A 21785-nucleotide genomic window follows, 5' to 3' on the forward strand; every position below is an offset into this window, starting at 1 on the left:
AGAGAGAGAGAGAGAGAGAGAGAGAGAGAGAGAGAACGTGCAGACATGAATGGAAGAGCAGTTGATGAATAAGAAAATCAATTTAGACACTCAGGGAAGAGAAATGCAGGGCAAACCTGAGTGTGTTATATTAACTACCCCAACAAATAACAGAAGTCGAATGCCGCGTACCCAGTTGGTATGAGGGCCCAATCAATCATCTTAATTTAACTTGATAAATTCAAACCAAAAGAACATACATTGCATAAGAAAAATCAAGAAAGAGGACAAAAATGTGGGGTTGTTTATACTATAATAATGCAAAATTTTCGGGTTAATCGTTTCTACAGCGATACATGAGGATCCACAATCATTATCATGAGAATCAAAAAATACAGATAGACATTTATATTTTAATTGTGGATCAAAGAATATTGAATGGGCCTGTATATAAATAAATACAACGATACCTCATTAATTTTTAAGTAATGGATTATGCTACAGGTTTTTCTTGTTATTGCACTCTATAGCCTTGTTCTTCAGATCGCATATAAATCAGTGCCCTTGCCATCCTCTGCAGGGGAAATTTCAAAAGGAAAACAAAAGAAAAAACTATTTAATAACAGTGGCAAAGAACAGTTCGGACAATTCTTTCCCTCTGATAAAACCTATTTTTGGAACTATACAGATGAAGCAAAATGCATCAGTTATAATGGCCCATGGTCAGATTCTTTCCATAAGAGTTCTTGTAAATGGATATGGTCAACCATTTACAATCAGTCAGTCAGGAAGCCATGAAACCTGCAACATAGAATCTATCACAGTAAAGGTTGGAAATCGATACCTCTTTTGTATCTCTCATGCGAAGGAGTTGCAATCTTTCCGATGGCCTCCGACTTGTTAGAGTAGCAAGCTGAAACATACATTTGCCACAATGAGACTATGGATACCATAATCCGGTCCTCCATATAAAAAGGTATTAAAGCTGTGGGTACCCAGAAACTGTAGCGCTCAGGATCCCGCGGTGTAGGCATCATCGATTCCGCTTTATCAAGTTCCAGACTTTTGATTCTATCTGCACGAGAAACGAAAAATACAAAATCGTGAAACACAAGATTTAATGCTGCATTAAGGAAAGAAAGGTGAAGTTTTCATTGTGCATGCAAAAATGGGAAGCAAATCAGGGCAAAAAAGGGATTCTACAGTTTTTAGTGGGAGGAAGAGTGAGGCGTAATAGAAATGAGTTTTGACTCTTTTGAGAGGGCTAACTAATAGCTATGCCGCCAATAAATTCTCTTGGCATTATAAACGTATCAACTTTAAGATTCCAACTTCGGCAACAGTCATACACTCACAATAAGGACAGGACAGATGCCAATAACCTTAAACATAATCATGTTGAGAGGAAACTCAATTTAGCACCCTCTTTCTTAAACATACCTCGCCGTTGCTGTGCTGCCTCTCGTGCCCTTCTTATCCATTCCAGAGCAAATACAGCAGCATTATTCGTTAGTTCCTGTAACTGCGCGCTTCCAAAAATAAATTGGATGTACCAACATAGTAAACCAATGGGACAATGATATAAAACTTTTTAAACGAATAAATAGAATACGTAAGCAGTTGTCGGATCTATCGACTCAAACGAGGGAGGTATGGATAGATCTCTCAGTCAGGTTTTTTTTTTTTTTTTAATCAACCCAGTCAGGTTCATGTGTCTCATTTTGGTTCTACCATCCATCCACATAAGAGTCTTTATCAGACAATGGCATCAAAAGGACTTTGGCTTTTACGGCAGGTTCATCACTTGCAACCGCAAAAGCAATTCACAAGCAGTTGAACTTCCTAAATTAATGTGGCTTAAATCTCGAATCTTGGACCAAGGAAGTGAAAAGCCAGAAAACATGCACCTAAAGTCCCATCTTGACTCTTGAGGTATAGGCTCAATGAGACCCTTAGTTTTGTAGGCCTTGGAGGCCATTTACAACTAAACGCAGTTTTATAACCTTTAGCATTTCATATGATCATTAATAAATCAAATAAGAGACAGGTGTGAGCCAGAATTGCAGCAACACTTACATCTTGTCTGTCTCTTGTCCCTTCTGATGGATATATATCCTGTTGCCATTCAACTTCAGCCACTCGATACCTTCATAACCAGAACTCAAGGTTAACTTCATATTCTACACAACTGAGAGCCACAACAGTACGTATTTCACAGTAAATGGTGATCAAACTAACCCATCTTGATCCCAATTACGAATGATGCGGAATCTCCTGCGGCTTTCAAGCTGCGTAACAGTATACCCTTGTGAGACAAACCGAACTAGTAACGTACCAAATGGGACTTGAAAAGAGACAAACTTCCTATACGCTCAGCAAGCGAATGAAGACTACAGCCTGACAATTCAAGTTATTAAGCCATTGGCTCTGTCAATGCAACAGAATGGGATCTCTATCTACTGAAGTACTGATTACCAGGGTTGTTCACTTTTTTAGTAGAATGGAAGCTTTCCAGGATATAAGGAGGAAAGTAACAAAGGAATAAAACAAGAGACAAATATCATGTGTAATGGGCCTAATGGCTAGTCTGAGTATTGAAAAGATGAAAAGAAGAAAATAATGATGTTCACAAGCAATCCACCACCCAGAAATTTGTTCCTTGTGCTTCAAAAAGTTGGAGGGCTATTTTGTAATAAGGGGGGAAAAAATTACGATATACAGAAGAAAGACGATATATATAAGCATGATGATACGCAGATATTCACCTCTAGAAAGAAACGTCCATCTGGAAGTGGCTCACACCTATCGAAAAGAAACAAAATTACTTACCAGAATCAGAATGACACAATAAGATAAGTGCAACAAAAAAACTAAAACTAGCAGTGTTTTGCAGAAACGCCTACTCAGTAATCTCCACTTCACAAGCAACATCGGCTATGGATCCAGTAGCAGAATCCGTTATAACCTGCAGTATTAATAATCAGTGATAGTGAGGAAGTATCTTATATTACCTTAGAAGAAAGAAAAGGAAGGTAAAGGACCGGTCACAATAATATACCATTCCCATACGTCTATTCCCTTCCATGATCCTCCTGACCTGTCATCCAAATGTTGAAGAAAAAGTATCATGCGACGACTACTTTCTGTAGCAGAAGATAACAAAATGTGAAATATGTGACACGTAAAATGACTTTGGCATGTTCGGATAGTCAATCGCAAGATATGCAAATATTGTTGCAATCCAGCTTGCTATTCAGAATTAATACTGGTCTTTCCTGGTTAAATTGTGGTTGACTGAACGTAGGAACCAGGAAGTGCAGATGGTGGAAAATGTGTGAATATTGAACTAAAGCCAACTTGGGGATCGGCAATAGAAAAGCATGGTCGCCACCACAGTTGCTACCAGTGGCTGACTACACCAATGGACTTCGCAGCTAACAAAAAACCCAGGAAATCAAGTTTGTGTGGTTTGGTATCTGTTGGTTGATCTTAGACAAGGACCAAAGAGTAGATGAAGTACTGCTAGGTAGATGATGGCTCCAAAATGGGTGGTATATGAATTGGGGTAATAGCAGGACAGATTTAAAGGTGGAAAGGTTTGGCTTTGTTCAGCAGGCAATAAAACACACTAAATAATTCCATTTCCATACTGGTTATACTGGCATGAGTCGTCCTGGTTGCTTTGGATTTCAATATTTCAACCAGAATTAGGCAATGGACTACAATTTATTTTCATGCATCACCTCAGAAAATGTTTGCCACATTGTTGCTCAACTATAACGATCAAGTTATCCTGGACCCATGCCGAATGTGACTAACAAGCTTTCACCTGGCCAACTCACCATAAGCCTATACCGGGGTTCAAAAATGTTGAGATGAAACTTCTGACATGGTAGGATAACATCCATGACGAAAAGAGGCAGCAAATCAGCTCCATAGTTTGTCAAACTATCGTGCTCCAGCTTCCTTTCAGCATACTCCTCAAGAAAGTTCTTTTGTATTATGTTGTTCAGTGTGACACTGTACAAGCCAAGCAAATGTTATGCAATAGACAACATAAAGTAGAATTTAGAGTTACTGGAAGAATGATAATAGATTAGTACGCCAAGATCAAGGTGAATATACAAACTAACTTGGCGTAAATTAAATCATGAAGTCTAAATTCCAACTTTCAGCTACCTGGGTTAGGCCACGTGGATCAAATTCTCCAGTCGGCCTTCCCAAAACTATTTTCAGTACAACATATTTGTTTACTATCATGTGGCTGCGGGATAAATGGAATCTACTGAACCAAACTAGACAAGCTGAATCAAAGTTGTCAAACAAGTACTGGCTAGCACACCGTTTTCTCTAACATTTTGATACACAATAAAATTAGTTCTAATAACAAATTATCATGATTAATAAAATATGGACCCCAAGTTTTGTTAAATTACAATAAACTTCAAGCCTTTTTTATCAAGAGAAAAAAATACACTAGATTTTTTTACCAGCCGAGATTTCGCTACAAGCCCGGTACCGGCTGGTATTTTGTCGTGTACAGAGCATAAGGTATGTACCATTTTATTTCCGGTTCAGTACGGGATTGACAACACTAAGCTAAATAAGTACAAAAGCATGGGCAGGACAACAAAGCTGTCTCTTTTGTTACATTGCAGAGGCAAGTACTCGATAAAGCATGAAGCCAAGCAACTCACCTAATTGCGCATGTTCTGGGACTGATAAACAGAACTGTTCGGCAAAGTGGACATCTGTTACCTAGTATTTTCCATCCGAGGATCAGAATGACATGGTGGACATTAAGATTCAAGAGACAGATAAACAGATATATGTCTACATGTAACCATAAGCGCATCACCTCTGTCCATTGATTGAAACAGGCATGAACGGCAGAAGGAATGTCCACAAGGAGTTGTAATAGGTTCATATAGTAACTTAAGGCAAAGAGTGCAGTCAAAGTCATCTGTCCGCTCAGGTTGGCTTCTCCTCCCAATTGTGCTGGCAATTGTTCTCTCCAAAACTGACAGAGGATAGCTACAGAATGCCAGAAACAATCAGCAAAAATGACTTCTTGTAAGGGGACTAATTTAAAGATGGTAGAAACCAATTACACACATACCTCATAGGATCAATTTGAAGACCTAAAAGAATGACATCCCGGGCCAGCCCATATCTCTCTAACTGCCAATTTCAATGAAAGTGGTGTTACCGATGAAAGATATTATCCACACAGCAAGTATCTTAATCCTACCCCTTCGGTCGCATCATATATAGCTAAATTTCCATTTTCTGAAGTATCATGGGACATCTTTGGTGATTTTTCAGAAGATTCAACCAACACTTCTTCGATATTACCCCCATCCATAGAGAACTAAAATCCTAATTCCTGCCCACAAGAAAAGTTGTGGAGGCAGTGGGAATGTTTGAAAACTGGCAATTATTGAAATACCAAAACAAAAGTGACTTCGTTAAAACTAATTCAAGGAAAACAAGAACGAACAGAACAGCATATTAAGGATGTGGATACAACTTGCCACATGGCACACCCCTACACTTCCATGAACATCTATTGGGGAACACATGTCAACACTGTAGCATTAAATGTGGATAGCCCATTGGCAATGTATAGGGCAAACCCCATCTAGCAATACTCTTCATGCAGATGGCCTGGTTTATACTACCACAATATTGCCCCCTTTCTCCACTGCAGTTGCAGATACACACAATTGGGGACAAACCCCACGAACTCATACAAGACACCTATGGTGGGAGCAGGACCTAGGATCTAAACTCGGACCAAGCGACCATCAAGAGGAGACGTGGCTTTGAGGTTAGTGGCTAAAGATTGTCAAGGTTGCTTGACGATCCCCGCTCAAGGGTTGGCTCCACTTGACCAATCTTAGAAGAAAGGGCATTGACCAAGGGTACTTGAACAATATGTTTCAGACATTTTTATATGTCACTCTTTTAAATATGTTATCAATGATACAATAAATAAAAAAATCACAAATATACTCCAAAAGTTACACTGCCTTTATATTATCCATATAGTAGCTGCATTCCACCAAAATTAGTAGAGTGAAATATGCATTTAAGAAGAAATGTTTTCCATTAATGCATACATCACAGATGGCAAATCATTTCATACGTACCCGAAGTAAATAAAACTAAAAACAAGATCAATGGATACAAATTTGTACTATTCTTCTTGTATCACTGTACCCAGGTTCACCAATGTTTAAGCGAAAGAATGGTGTCCCTACATGTCCATAGAGTGTTTGGTTCTGAAACAATATATAAACAAGTGTGACACATCTTGGGGAGTGTCCAATGATTGTGGGTGTCTGACACGGGTGTCCTACATGACGCATGACCTTCTTAGAAATGTTCATGCTCCATGATTCGTAGGTCACACTCTAGAAATATGGGATTGAGTAACATCATGGTGCTCTTACTTTATCACAAAAAAAAAAAAAAAGGGACATCCTGGTGCTCTTACCAAAATGAGTGCATTGGCTTTCAAAATGTAGGACTTTACAGAATCAGTTCGAATTGACATCACCTTCTCAGCATCCTTTAATGCAAGCTGAAATGATGATTAGCAGCATTTTAATAACGAGCTCAACCATCATGCCATTGCTTGAGAACCCATTTAACCACACCAAAAAAACATAATTTAGACATACTTCAGCATGTGTTGTAGGATCCAGTCCACTCAATGGTTTATGTTCAGAAGCTGAGGGAGGTCTGTGTTTCAGAAATTGACAAAATCTGGTAGACGTGCAAGAGCAAAATACATTTCATAAGTATACAAATCTATCAACAGAAAAAACAGGCTCATGTGAAGGACGCAGTGGAACAGAACCTGATAATGGAAACATAATCATGAGACAACATTTAACCTCAGATAAGCACCACATCGGTTGCTGAGAATGACAGCATCGCCTGGTTTAATAGTATTAGCTCTGGAATAATAATTGACTGCCTGCACAAGGAATACAATCACTTGCCAGTTAGACAAGGAAAATTTATATGAAATCAATTCAAAAAATATCATAGATTGTGTCCCTCAAGTGATATTTTTTTTTTTTTTCCAGAGGTTCATTTCTCATTAGGCACAGTACAGCAAAAGGTAATTGATTGTAAGAAACATCAACAGATTACTTCGATTAAGAGTGCTCAAGACCTTCCACAGAATAACACTTCACACTTATGACCCAACTCATGACATAACAATTAGTACAACAAAGAAATAACTGCAGTACAATTGAGACAACTTTAAGAGGCTACATTGGAAATATTCAAGCCCTGCACTATTTACAGTTCAGTGTATTACAAGGGTAACATCATGCATCTGAAAACCAGTGCTCGAAATGTCCTATGTGGCATAAGCAAAAGTACCAAACATGACCACGACAAAAAACGGACACAAAAAACTGGGGTGGCTTCTTCGCCAGGTTGATTACTGAAAAGTATGGGTGAGTCTGTTCTCAGTACTGTCTTTGCATCCAGACAATCTCAAAAAAGCAGAGATAGATCATGGAAAGAACACTTTGTATATTTAGTATATTTTTTATTTATTGCTTCAAATGGTATGCAGATTAAGGGATATTCCATCAACTTATCTTCTACTGCAGGATGCCTTTAAATAGTTTTAAGTGTTACATTAGAAAAATGTAACCTATAGTGTTATTAATATATTACGGCTTAAAAATGTAAACTGAGGAAAATAAAACTCAAAATAGTCTTGCCTGCTATGCATTCTCCTATTGCTAGCTTTCTTGACACATTACTTCATTTTTTCTATATTCATTGTTGTATTTCTTATCTAAGTTAGAAGTTTTAAATTCGTATGTACATTTTTTTGGGTTATCAAATTGATGTATTCAATTTATGAAAGTTCAGACACATTTGGGGTGCAAAAATACTTTCCCAAGAATGTTGAACATTGCTATTATGAAGTGTCACGCCCATGTAGGTCATCCGAGACAGACCAAGAGAAGTCCAAGAAGTCCACAAATGCTGTTCAGGTCAAGTATCTCAATTGCAAAATTTTGTAATCAAACAGAACACGTAGAAGAAATGTCCGCACACATTTGGGACTGATCATGTGTTGATGCCCAAAACGTGTCTGAAACAGAAATCTATAAGGTAAAAGTGCACATGCTACCAATTAGTAATCACTACTCAATATAGTTTCATATTCCAAAAGGCCTTCAATACATAAAGGGTAGTGTAGATATTATTCCACAATCCTTGAAGATGTTGGCACATCTTTAACTAAAAGTTCAAATATACTAATCGCAAAAGAGAGCAAAATGAACCAAATATGCTTTCTGGGCCAAAATGAAGGGGAAAAATCGAGAAGGGGAGTACAAAAGATAAACAGGCAGACGACATAAACATACAAGGCTCCCGGAAGTGCTTGATGAGCATGTTCAAAGGCAACAATCATATGAACACCCACTACTTCAATCATATGAACACCCACTACTTCAATTAAGAATACCACCAGGACACCAACTGTACAAGACAGACATTCAGTGGGTCATTTGTGTTTTCATAAATACCAAATCTTTCAGTGTCCAAATCCAAATTCAGACACTATTGCTAATTTGCATAGATCAGTCAAAAGAATCGTATTAGGTTTGAAGAATTTATTCACAATAAGGAACTCATAACAAAAACCATCAAAAATATGGATGCTTCATCAAAAATATGGATGCTTCATCATATATTCGGCATACAAATTCAGTAGACACCACTAAATTAGCAACCTGCCCTTGAATTACCAGCTAGTACACAAGGAGGAAATAATGAGGAAAACTAAAACAGCAAAAAATAACTACCAAATAGGCAAACAAAACTGGATTAGCAAAGCAAATGCTTCACCTCTTCGAAGCGATTGTCCCGGAATGCTTGGTTCCCCATCTGCATTAGATCGGAAACATGAAAAAGCCGCTCAACCGACATCATTGACGATGAATCTCCTTCATTCCCCTGCGCATTTCATTACACAACCCTCCCAAATTCAATTCACACACAAATTCAATTCCTCCGCACAAAATTCCATCTCCACGTGCATATATAGATGTACTTGTGCGCGTGAGTTGGCCCGGACACCTTGTTTGTAGATATACCTAGTATAAGTTAACCCTCACTAATATGATTAACATAAATTACGGTTTTTCAACTGAATTATGGAAAATATTTTGTAAAGGAGGTTTTAACAGGTTCAAAAACAACCCCAAGGGGTTGTCGAAGTGGTCTTGGCCTTGAACTTAGGGGTTTACTCCCTCCTAAGCTCTCAGCTCTCAGGTTCAATTATCCTTGCCAAGAGTTTCTCAGGTTCAATTCTCCTTGCCAACAACTCTTGGGGCCACTCATCCCACCTGTGACACGATTGTGGGAGGGATTGTAGGAATTATTCCGAGGTGCACGCCCGGGACAAAAAAAGTTCAAAAACTCCGGTTTCGTTTCTTGATACATTTTCTCACCAGCCAAACAACATAAAGAAAATTGCGAACAATAGAACCCAAAATTGAAGAGAGAGAGTCTCACCCCGACGAACTCTTCAACGTCATCGAGGCCTTGCAAGGTCGAACATGAAGAGGAAGCCCCGGTTATCATCATTCTTGAGAGAGAGAGAGAGAGATTGAGGGGAGAGCTGATTATTGAATTTGCGGAGACTAACTTGAGTAGAAGAGTCGAAGAAGTAGAAGAAAATTGAAAGAGGGCAATCGTGTTCTACCCTGTATCCTTCATTATACGCACGGACCAAATTCATTTACGTGTGTTCCCTCTCTTCACTCTCTCTCTCTCTCTCTCTCTCTCTCTCTATATATATATATATATATATATATATATATTTCTGTATAGATATCTTTTCTTTCACTGTATACAAAACAAAAGGGCGTGGACCCATGCAAATACAAATTGTTAGAAATGCTTAAATTTATTTGATCTAAGGGTTGATGTGTGCTTTCAATTCTCTTAAGAAAATACTCATATTCTTACAAATATATTACAAAAATGCCTCACCATCAAGATTCAAAAGGAAATTTTAATTCCAATCGAGGTGGGTAGTGTCATAGACTTATAGGCACAGACAAGCACTAGTATATGTATATTATATTAGGAAATTGATTTTCGCGCTTCACTTTTTGCTGATGACACTCCAATCTTAATGTGAAGTTAACTTCATAAATAAAATGGAGCGCTATCAATAAAAAGTAGGGCGCGAATATCAAAATCTTATTATATACGTACTGTACTCCATATATCTTGTCCGTATACTCTGTCTCAGACAATCAAGTCCAGTGGTCGGTCTGGAGTCCTTTCCAACTGTCGTTTTTACTTGCCGATCCCACCAAATAAGGATCCATCAAGAATTTATTTTTTATTTTTTTATAATCGAAAAGTGTCAAGAAATATTTATTGTTTTCTTTTTTTTTCTCAAATCAAACGAAGGAAGAGGAAAAAAAATTCCTTTCCTTTCTTTTTCAAAGGTACGAAACAAACCCTAAGAAAATGGTCAAGAAAAAAGTGTGGGAAAATATAAAAGAAAATAGTATACTTAAAATTTGGTTTTTTTATTTTTCTCTCACTTTTTTCTAAATCGAATAAGGAGAAAAAAAATAGTATTCTTACCTTTTTCCTCTCGATGTGTAAAAAAAATTTAGTATTCTTTCCTTTTTCTTCTCTCCATATGTTCCAAAGTTTGTTTGGAAAATAAAACAAAGGAAAGGAACCTAATTTTTTTATCTTATTTGATTTGATAGGAAATAAAGAAGAAAACAACAAAATAAGTAATTGGAAAATTATAAGAGCATTCACAATGGTTTAATCAAAATCAAAAAGTTATTACGGTTAGCAATATTTACTCAAAAAAGAGCTCGCATTGAAATAACCAAACTTAGCTAGAGTATCCACAATATAATAATCAAAAGTGAATAATCAAAACTTGCCATATCAAATTTTGATTATCCATTTAGAGACTGCTAAAATTAGCAATGTCAAGTTTCACATTGTATATTTTTTGCCCATAATCAAAAAGAGTTGGCAAAAATTCAAATTTAACGGTCAATTTTTTCTTCTCAATCTAATGGTCTACAATGAATAGCATTCTAGTAAAATAAGTGAAAGTGTAGAGCATTTGTTAAAATTCATAAAGTGATCAATATTGTTAAATACACAACTACTTGCCATAGTGGAGAGTGAGTTTCACTTTCATATGATGGTTGTATTTGATTGAAAAGATTTGGGGTTCAATAAAATTGGTTATTGGAAAAAGGTTATTAGTTTTATTATCCAAATAATCAAATTTGATGAGTTGCTAAGAGGTTGTTAATTTTGATTATTATAATGTGCGCACTTTTTTTAGCACATATTGTTAATTTCAGCAACCTTTTGATTTTGATTATTACATTGTGGATGCTCTTAGTAAAACATCAAATTTTGGCCATTTAGATAATCAAAAATAACAACCTTTTTGCCAATAACCAAATAACATTTTTTGCAAAAACTATTTTTTTAAATAGTTTATTTCAAAATAGTTTTTTTATTAAATTGTTCTTTTTAAAAGAAAAACTTTTTTCCCAAAAACTATTTTTTATTCAAAAACTGTTTTTTTTAAATCAAAATTTTCAAAAAACTATTTTCTCTTTTTCTAATAACCTACTTTAAAATTATTTAAAAAAATTTGTTTTCTATGTCCCAATTTTTAGATTTTAATAAGTTGAAAAAGTGATGTAGCAATTTTGGTTATTCAATTTTGATTGTACCATTGTGGACCTCTATATTGTTAATCTTAACAACCTCTTAAATAAATAACCAAAAGATGATGTGACAACTTTTGATTATTGACTTTTAGTTATTCCACTGCGAATGTTCTAACCCCCACCCATTAGGCAATGGATAATATATAGAAATTGTATTGGTATCCGAGATTTAAATAATCATTCTCAGAACCTACTTCCTTTAAGTTTCCATCCCGGTTAATTCGAACACTTATGTTTTCATCCTCACTTTTTAACAATCCCAATAGTGCCCTTATATAATACATTGGGTATATATATATATATATATATATATATATAGAACTGAATTTTGGGATGAAAACATAATAAATCTGGTCCCAACCTTTATGCAGGCAATTAGTCTCGTAGATTTCATCAATCCATCCCAAAATCATGGCCCCCATTCAAATTCTCATCCACTTTTCCTAATCTGCAAAACATGATCGGTTACAAAACCACCATTATCCGCTTTCCATCACAAGAGGGAAAAAAATCCACCATTATCCCCACCAGGCACCATTATCATCGTTCCCTCATTTGATGCCGCACTGAAGAACCATGGAGGCGTAGCCCAGGAGCACAGTGGAGGATGGGGACCAAGACGCCGATGGCCGACGCCGTGGATTCCACGTCCAGTACCATATATTGTGGTGATTCGGCTTCTCTCTCTCTCTCTCTCTCTCTCTCTCTCTGACGACCAACGGCGATAACCAGGTGTTTCGAGAGGGTTCGGTTGCTTTAATGTTCCATGTGTCTAAATTATGTAATGGTTATGTAGTAAAGCAGAAATTGGATTTTTGGGTTGTTTTGTCAGATTCCATGAATTCAAGATTTTATGTTCTAAAAAATACTCATATGTCATGTTCTAAATTGGTTCTTTTTGCCATTTGACTCTGCTACGTCAACGATTGAGTTTCCTTTAGTTTTATTCTATTTCATGGTAAATTATTTACTTCATTTAGCATGAAATATGTTTGTATTTCTATCATTTCATGGTTAATTATTTGCACTGTTTACCATGAAACTATTTCATGGTTAATTATTTATCGTGTCCATGTTGTAATCGTCATGGGATATTTATCGTGTCCACATTGTAATCGTCACAGTAATTTAATCATGTAATGTCATGGTAATTTAATCATTTAACTATGTAACGGTTTGAGTATGTCATGTTATTTATTTTTTGATGGTAATTTAGTCATGTTTCGTGTAATAAGATCAATGAAAAATATGATTTTTTGTTGTCTGGTTGGCCAACTCGAAGATTGAAGAAAACATGCAAAGAGGTGGTCAACTTATCATGTTATATTCCTAAAAAAAAATATCAATTCCACAAATACATTCCATGATAAAAAAAAAAAGAAGTAATCAATCATATTTAATTTTACAAAATCCTATTGAATTAGGAAAATAATTCAATAATTCAATTCAATCCCATTAAATTGGAAAAACAATCAAATCCCACTAAATTAGGAAAGTAATATAACATAATATATGTATATCATAGTGAAAAGGGTAAGAAAGATAATTCACACACTAAGAGGATGAAAACATAAGCATGAAAAAAGGGCGGGATGAATTCTTACATGGCATGGGTAAAGAGGATGAATATTTAAATTAGCCAAATTTATTTGTCATTATATAGTTATTAAGCCATCCACAATGGCATAATAAAAATGAATAATAAAAAATTATCACATCAGCTTTTAATTATCTATTTAAGAGATTGTTAAGATTAACAATATAGATGTCCATAATGACATAATCAAAATTGGATAACTAAAACTTGTCATATCAGTTTTTCAAATTATAAAAAATTAAAAACTGTGAACATGGAAAATAATTTTTCAAAAAATAGTTTTGAAACTGATAGAAAATATTTATTAGAAATAGAAAATAATTTTTGAATTTTTTTTAAAAAAAATAGTTTTATTTTTTAGAATACAGTTTTTAGTTTTTGTGCAACTACAGTTTTTGAAAAAATAGTTTTTATATAAGAAAACCTTTTGAAAAAATAGTAAACAAAATAATTTGTGGAAAAAACTGTTTTCAAAAATAGTTTTTTAAAATATTTTTATCAAATTTTTTTTTTTTGAAAATCTTGTTGAAAAAGAAAAGAGGGGCAAAAAGGAAGAGAGAGAACATTTTTGTGTAATGATTGGTGTATTTAATCGAGAATATGTGAGATTCATTAAATTTGATTATTGGCAAATGGCTGTTAGTTTAAGTTATCCAAAATTCAAATTTTGATTATTACTAAGGAGATTGCTAAGTTTGATTATACTATTGTGAGCCACATTTTGCACAAATATTGTTAACTTTAGAAAACATATTACTTTTGATTTTATCATTATGGATAGCCTTATTCTCCACCTAATGGGCAGAAATTAGCAAGATCGAACTTCTGAATGAAAAAATTAAAAGATTAAATCAAGTACCTACACGTAATCAATTGAACGATCGGATTATTCGTGTGAGACCCGTAATTGGCCCCACGTGGTGGTGTACGTCATATGTACACTCCTTGGTTGGTACTCTAGCATTAGACGTTTGAAATTTGAAAAATGTGAAAAAAAAAATTGAGAAAAGTGTGAAGGAAAATTTACTTTGCTTAATTATTTCAATAATGCTAGTACCCCAAACATTTATACATGATTACACAAATTCATTCACATCAAGTGTGGAGTCCATACACACTAGACACAAACTATATGTATGGACCCCATACTTGATGTGAGTGAGTTTGTGTATAAATTTTTGTGGTTATATAATTATTGTAATTATTTATGGTCAGTACTCCAACATTAGCCTAAATTCTGAATTATAAGATTGGATCGAGTACCTATACGCAGTGGCGGAGGGACATAGAGACAAAGGCGGACAGCCGACTCCATTGACTGTCAAATTTTCATATAAATCGGTAAAATTTTTACCTCATTTTTACTAATTTGACCTCACTTTAAAATTTATTTTTTCCCCAACCCATATAAGGGTTTTGTACTTAGAGCAAAAAGAAGTCAAAATAGAATCTTCACCCAAACGTAGCACTAGTTTGTTTGTTTCTCGAAACAAATCAAGGGTTAAGTTTGTAAATTACACATAGTTTAAATTTTTGACCCCATTTATTAAAAATTCTGACTCCGCCACTGTCTACATGTCTTCAATCGAGTTGCTTTCTTTAAAAAGCCATTTAAAAAAATATTTTAAAATTTATCAAGATCGAATTATTGGCGGGAGACCTGTAGTGGAACCAGCACGACGATCTCTGCCGTATGTACACCCACCATAATCAGTAGTTTCAGATAGGCCCAGGCCCTATTTTCAGGGATTTGTGAAAGCGAAGTCTTCGTGTAGATAGACGTACAGGTTTGTCGTATTCGGCCTATTGAAAGATTCCTGATGTCCATCGGATTCCATATGCGGAGTGACAATTTTGGAAGACTTGTCTCCTGGAAAAATTATTGGGTGGTCTCGAGGTCCCTTCTCCACCGCATATCTCTTTGGAACTCAGTGCAAGTGAATGGACTCCGCACAAATATATAATAGTGGTAGTGGTAGTGGTAGAGGTAGAGAAGGGTGTTGGAGAAAGACCATTGAATGATTACTCGGTTGCTAGGGACTAGAGTATTGCTGTTAAAAAAAAAGGGAGGAGAGAAAATTAGATTATCTCAGTTCTTATGTGTTTTCTGCAACTTTTATCGTGCTCGCATTGAGTCTATTTATTTAATCTAGATCGTCTATTGTTTTCATCTCATTGCCTCTGTACTCCGTGCGAAATTTAAATTGATCAAATATACATAGTTAGATGATCGAAACACAGATTTATAATTACACTGGAAGAAAATAGCTAGAATGAGTTGTTACATGCTGACATACTGTGAGGTATATATGATCTAATTATATGATAATTGATTTAAAAATAGCTAGAATGAGTTGTTTCATGCTGTGAGGTATATATGATCTAATCATATGACAATTGATGTCGAAAATCAACCTGAAAATGGATAAGCCCGCGGAGGGCCCAATAAGGGTCACGCACCGCGTACACATAATTGGTCCGAGCATCTTCAAATTCACATTCGAGAATATCAAATTTTAAAAATAAAAAAAAATGTGACAATTTGACTTTGAACCAATTTTAAATTTTTATCTTATTATCAGTAAAACAATGCTACGGACACTAAATAATATAAAAAACAAGTATACGAAGTATACACATGACACCACCAAATGCATGATGTAATAAACGAATGAGTTCATCCACTAAATCAGCGTAACGTGCATATTTAGTAAGTTAGTTGAGACGTTAGTTAGTGTTCATAGATTACCTCATTTATTGAAGTTTTTAAAGAAAGTTCCTCCCATTCATAAGCATTTCCAAAAATTTTTATAATTGTTCATTCTAAAATATTATCTACCCATATTTGACTTCAAATTCAACTTGTAGAAGCTTCCTGCCAATTGCCAACTACAAAGGGCTGCAATTTATTTAAGGCTCATATGATTTGAGTCATTTGACTTCGTTTTTGACATTGCATGTGGAGGCTTTAGGACAATTAGAATATCATGTTGGATTTGGCATCATGATTGTAGTCACTCATGTTAGTGTCTTTTTATCTTATGAAAATGCCCATACCGATTTTGCTATAAGGACCGATGGTGGAGATCGATGGTATACAGATCTATTGTGGCATGGGGGGCCCACTCCCGCTTTTCTCACTCCTCTTATTTTGGCCTAAAAATTGGCGGGGCGAGTTTCACCCGAAAATTCAAATTTTTTTGATTTTGAGAGCCCACAAAACGGATCCATTCCCAAAACGTCTCTCTCTCTCTCTCTCTCTCTCTCTCTCTCTCTCTCTCTCCTCTGCTGCTTTTGATCTTCATCACCATGATCGACACTCACCCCGTCATTGTCAACGCCCAACCCCACGTTTCCGACGCCAGTCTGACGCAACCATTACCGCCACTTCACCATCACTGCTGGTATCTTGCCATCCCATTGTCTCCAATGTCCCACCGTCCCGCCTAAGATCTGGTTGGGAAAGCTACAACTCAATTTGTCCTAATTTTTTGAAAACCCCTGTATCTCTAGACCATCTTGGATCTTGATTCTAAGTAGATGTGAATGTCATTTTTCACGATTTCAACTATATAGTTTGCATATTGTCCTCCTTTTGTTCAAGTTGTTGGCCTCATCTTATTTGGATATGCAGTCTTTGATGGGTTATGAAACTCCATGTTTTTGTACTCCCTCCGTCCCTAAATAAGTGTCTGGCGCACAAAACTAGGCCTTACAAAATATGTATGTTTTTCATTAAAAAATTTAATTTTTTTTCACAATCTAATAGAACTCATTGCTATCTATTGATTTGTGAAAAAAAATTGATTTTTTTAACGAAACAAATGCATCTTTTTGAAGGCCTAAGTTTGCGCGTCGGACACTTATTTAGGGACGGAAGAAGTATTTTATAAAGAAACACAGATTAAGGTTCCCTATGAAATGCCTAATGGGTTGTCTATGGCGAGACGTTTGTAAAATACCAAAAGGGTCGTGGTTAAGGGGGTCATCTTGCATTTGACTTCTTTGGGTAGGACTAGGAAATTAAGGGTTCCAACTCCCACGTGATAAAAAAACCAAATTGGTACATTGGAGAATCAAGGGAGTTAGGCAGACTTTGGAAATAACAAATTAAGTTATGGTTACTGAATCGATCAGCATAAATTTAGAGTTGAAATCATCTAGTTATCGAATTAATCACATGCTGAAACGACAATTGCAAGGGTTGACTCTATTAATTTCTTAATCACTAGTAACAGCGGCTTAAAGGGCCTTTTTTTTTTTTTTTTTTTAATTTTGAGACATCAAACACTTTTGATATGCTACGATGGCCGGTCTTTTGTCCCTTTTTCTATAAATCTGAGGTGAGTGACAGCCTTAGTAACAGTGGCGGCTCCACTCTTTGCCAGTCAAAGGTGGTTACTGAAACACCTCAAAAAATCTACCACACTAGTATTTTTGTACTGGCCGAGATTCCGGTACAAGCTCGATATAAACCGGTTTGCCTGATATCTACCAATACATGCCACTATCTTAATCTATACAAAACACCAAGCAACGTGTACCGTTTTATTACTGTACTGACGGGTATGTTACGAGATTTACCATACCGTACTGGCTCCACCATGTCTACCTTAGCTTGTCTATGACTTCACCTAATTTTTATCCTTTTGGGAGTGGTTCTTGTTCCACTTTCTTTTGGGATTATCCAACTTCCATGAGGCCCATGATCCAGTGAGTGATGGGCTCACAACTATGGCCCATGATCTCCAAATACCCAGCATATGAAAAATTATTCAATGCTCCTGGGCCACACATCTATCCCCCACCTGATAACTGCTGCCTCTACCAGATTCACAACAGTCAGTTCTTTCGTGACAGAGAGAAATCTACACTATTCTGTTCTCTGATTGTCAAATCTCTGGTTGTATCAGAAAATGGAAGAAGAAGAACAACAACAAGAAGAAGAGCAGCAGGAGTCAGAAGCTAAAAGATTTTGGGACCCAATCCACTCCCCTCGTCATCTCCCCTCATCACTGCAAACCCACCATCGATCCCTCTCAGATTCTCACACCCAATTCAAATCATGCTCAATTTCCCCCACAAAACACACCCACTTCACCAGTGACGTCGTCTTTCCTCCCATCAACCACGAGGGCCTCCACCTCTCCTCCCCCCACAAACCCTCTCCCTCACTTCCCAATCACCCCGATAATAACACTAATCAACAAGTACATAACTCGCCTTGTTCGTCGGGCGAGGAGAACGGGTTTTTGTGGGTCTCACAGAGGGCAGCGGGTACTGGGTCGGGTGGAGGAGGTGAGGTGGCGAGGTGGGTGAGTGTTGGGTTTGAGCTGTTGCGGTCTAGGGTTACTTGCATTGCTTCCTCACTCTGTAATTTTGCTGGGTTTGGAGGGGTAAATTGGTCAGTTGGTTGTGCCGCTCGGATGGTGGCGGCGGTGCTGGTTTGGTGGTTGTTCGCGGTGGTCCGGCGGAGGAGACGGGATTCGCGGGTTAGGAGAGAGAGTAGGGATCAGATGATACGTGTTATTAAGGAGAAAGATGAGGTTAGTTCTCTAATAAACTGATGTTACATTTCAAGTGTTTGTGAAAATGTCTGTGTTGGTTTTTGTTTAAACTGATTGGGGAAAAAATTTCAAATACGGACTTTACAACTTACTCCTACAAAGTGGTGTAAATTACACTCCTTTGAGGTTGCATTTTGCAGCTTACAAGAAAATTTAATGCACTATGACAGACAGTTTCAGTGCTGAGCACAAACTTACACTCCGCCGGGAATAAGTTATCTACGGCTCCGCCCATGTATTATTACTGTTAATAGATTATTTTTAATCCGGATCGTTCAAAACGTTTTTGGACGGCTGAGATTGAGCGACATAAAACTTATTCATGGCTTCTCCGTGAATAAGTTCTTCTCAAAAGAAAAATATTAAGGTGGGGGAGTTTGGCATAAATGCTGATTAGTTATTTGAAAATCTAAACACTAGGACTTTTACTTCTGATGGTTTTGACATAAAGTCGGGGACCATGCTGTTTATGAGCTTGGTAGAGATATTGATGGTTTATGTAGACGCAATGTCTGCAACTTTTCCCACTGTAGTCATATTTTGAGCCAAAGAAAGCAATTCAAATTTATTTAGTACTAGCCTAGCCAATAACCCAAAAGACTGAGGCTTCTTTAAGTGATTGCATTCAAAGAATATGCTTAGCTTGCCAATATGCTTCTGAACGGAATACGATGAGGTATTTTGTGTCCCTAGAAATCATCCTTCTTGTCGATTGAAAACAAGATTCCAAGAGCTTATGAACCTCCGTCTGGGTGTCAAGTGTTTTCACATGGTAACTATTCTACAAGAATTTGAAGTCGATTGCGAGTTTGGAGCTTTCAACAATATTGTTACGTTTCACTCTTGAATGGGTAGTCCTGAGACCTGCTTCATGCCCTAAAAGAAACAACTTAGAAATTACCGAACAGAGTGGATGCAAACAGCAAGCGGGAAATGTTCTTGGCTGAAACCTTGTTTTGGAGATATTGGAAAGGAAGGTGAAAATGTTTGTTATCCTATTCTAGAAACGGAATGCAACAAATGAGTTACTTGTAGCCGTTTCTTATGTGCAATTTCGATAGCTTGTTTTACATATCCAACTTCCTACTTTTGTCGCTACAACTATTGACTGGTACATAAGTTGCCCAATTGTGCTACTTGTTCTAGTCTCTGTGCGCATTGCTATACATTTCTCCGTTTACGTTGACAATCCTCTTTGTTCCTTTGCTACCCTCAATAGTCCTCACCTTTGGCGTGCTCATTTGCAGAAAATTAGTCAACTCTTGCATCAAATTGCGCAAATGAATCAATTACTGCTAGCCCTTCACGGAGGTCCGATGCCTGGGACCGGAGGGGTGACCAAGTAAAAAAGCATCTTTTTTTCCAGGCCAACCTTATGCTGTTAAAAAGAGCGTTATGCGTTGTAGCATGCAGACCTGGTTAAATGACTGTTAGTATGTCCTCCATCTACGGTGACATGATGTTTAAAATATGTTTCTGCTTTTTTTTCTTTTTCTTCTCAACTGATCTGCTTTGTATTCACCTTTTCCAAATTCATTTAGGTACAATTGCTTTACTTGAACCTGGTGGTCTGTATTCATCCACTTTGTTTAGGTCATGTTTGATAAGTGGCCATGGGATATGATTTCTTCTTTTGTTTTTTTGGTACTTCGCCATTACACTCATAGTATTCCGGAGGCAAAGTGGTTACCGTTTGAAGTGGATTTGCCGTGCTGCAAACAAGTTGGCAGATGCAGTGGCCTATATGGCAATGAGAAAGCGTCGTCTGGCTTGGTGGTGTTTTTCTCCGCCCCCTTGTATTCGGGCTTTTTTGTTTTCTGATCTTTGTATTGTATATAACCCAGGTTTTTTGGCCCATTTTGTAGATATATAAAAAAGAAAAGGGAACACTCATAGTATTTCCAATCCATATGCAAAATTCTCATTCTATACCAAATATATATCGCAATGCAACAATTCCATGGTCCGTCCGTACTTACCAATCTTGGCTGAGGATCTGCCAGAGAATTAGATGTCTCAGCCATGATGTCAGATAGAAATATCTACAAATCGATAAATTTTCGTAAGATTGAGAAATTCTCAATTTAAAATTTGAGAAATACAGAAGATTATTCTGGAGATATTTTTGCAGTTTCCTCATTGAAGATAAGATAAATGAGAAATTCCCCGAACAAGTAAAATTGAAAAATTCTCAATATACAAATGAGAAACTGGGGAATTCCCCCGACATTCTCGTGAAACCCCTGTTTAAGAGAATTTGCTAAGAAACATGCAAAAAGTTTAAGAAATTGTAATGTCAAAATATACCATAAAGCAAAAAATTGTAATGTCAAAATATACCATAAATTTTTGGTAATTTCTGAGAATATAACTACAAGTTACATGGAGAAATTATTTATAATTTGAGGATTAAAACTGCATCCACATATGTATGATACCTGAGAGTGTTTACGACAAGGGAGCCTTGTTGATAAGGACACACTATAGGGTTTAAAACGCAATTAGTCCATCTAAACAATTTATAGCGGGTCCAGTCCTTATAAGCACACGAGTTCCAAAATTAGCCATATTACACGCGTTTCCAAAAACGTTTTAGAGATGAAGAAACCTAATCGCGGTCGTCATCGTTGATCCTTTCATCGTTGAATCACCATCATCATCGTCGATCCTTTCACCATCGACATCGTCGATCCTTTCACCGTCGCTGTCATCATCGTTATTGTCGTAGTTCCTTTCACCGTCGCTATCGTCATCATTATTGTCGACGTTCATTTTCGACCATTTCAACAGGTAACTTACCTTTTCTATTCGTCGCTATCGTCATCGTCGCTGGCATCATTCCGATCGTCGTCATTTTCGCCT

At 36.6% G+C, this 21785-nt stretch overlaps 2 protein-coding genes across 3 annotated transcripts; one reads left to right on the top strand and one right to left on the bottom strand.

The window, feature by feature from the left end:
• Positions 1 to 264: 264 nt before the first annotated feature.
• Positions 265 to 9812, bottom strand: LOC131336502 (uncharacterized). 2 transcript variants are annotated; one of them, XM_058372373.1, is made up of 18 exons: positions 9541 to 9812; positions 8872 to 8979; positions 6882 to 6964; positions 6666 to 6750; positions 6479 to 6565; positions 5099 to 5160; positions 4838 to 5013; positions 4677 to 4737; positions 3822 to 3999; positions 3038 to 3076; positions 2883 to 2944; positions 2745 to 2781; positions 2218 to 2267; positions 2056 to 2125; positions 1420 to 1501; positions 975 to 1054; positions 824 to 892; positions 265 to 553 (listed from the first exon to the last, which is right to left on the bottom strand). In XM_058372373.1, exons 1-18 carry the CDS (start codon positions 9610 to 9612, stop codon positions 494 to 496), a joined length of 1461 nt encoding a protein of 486 aa, XP_058228356.1. In that variant the 5' UTR covers positions 9613 to 9812; the 3' UTR covers positions 265 to 493. The 2 variants fall into 2 exon arrangements, with proteins under 2 accessions (XP_058228356.1, XP_058228357.1); XM_058372374.1 differs by lacking the exons at positions 8872 to 8979; positions 9541 to 9812 and having other exon boundaries at positions 6845 to 6970.
• Positions 9813 to 18085: 8273 nt separating this feature from the next.
• LOC131336503 (uncharacterized) lies at positions 18086 to 20564 on the top strand. The gene is made up of 2 exons (XM_058372375.1): positions 18086 to 18902; positions 20171 to 20564. The coding sequence occupies exons 1-2, from the start codon at positions 18273 to 18275 to the stop codon at positions 20267 to 20269; spliced, it is 729 nt and encodes a 242-aa protein (XP_058228358.1). The 5' UTR covers positions 18086 to 18272; the 3' UTR covers positions 20270 to 20564.
• Positions 20565 to 21785: the final 1221 nt, after the last annotated feature.

The sequence above is a fragment of the Rhododendron vialii genome, chromosome 8a (assembly GCF_030253575.1).
Source record: "Rhododendron vialii isolate Sample 1 chromosome 8a, ASM3025357v1".
NCBI classification, from domain to species: domain Eukaryota; kingdom Viridiplantae; phylum Streptophyta; class Magnoliopsida; order Ericales; family Ericaceae; genus Rhododendron; species Rhododendron vialii.

Excerpts from the sequence above, each read along its gene's own strand:
- LOC131336503 (XM_058372375.1), top strand. The coding sequence starts at position 18,273 with ATGGAAGAAGAAGAACAACAACAAGAAGAAGAGCAGCAGGAGTCAGAA. Across the intron at positions 18,903-20,170 it reads TTATTAAGGAGAAAGATGAG|AAAATTAGTCAACTCTTGCA; the intron begins GTTAGTTCTCTA and ends GCTCATTTGCAG.
- LOC131336502 (XM_058372373.1), bottom strand. The coding sequence starts at position 9,612 with ATGATGATAACCGGGGCTTCCTCTTCATGTTCGACCTTGCAAGGCCTC. Across the intron at positions 6,751-6,881 it reads CGATGTGGTGCTTATCTGAG|ATTTTGTCAATTTCTGAAAC; the intron begins GTTAAATGTTGT and ends CACGTCTACCAG. Across the intron at positions 1,502-2,055 it reads GGACAAGAGACAGACAAGAT|TTACAGGAACTAACGAATAA; the intron begins GTAAGTGTTGCT and ends GGAAGCGCGCAG.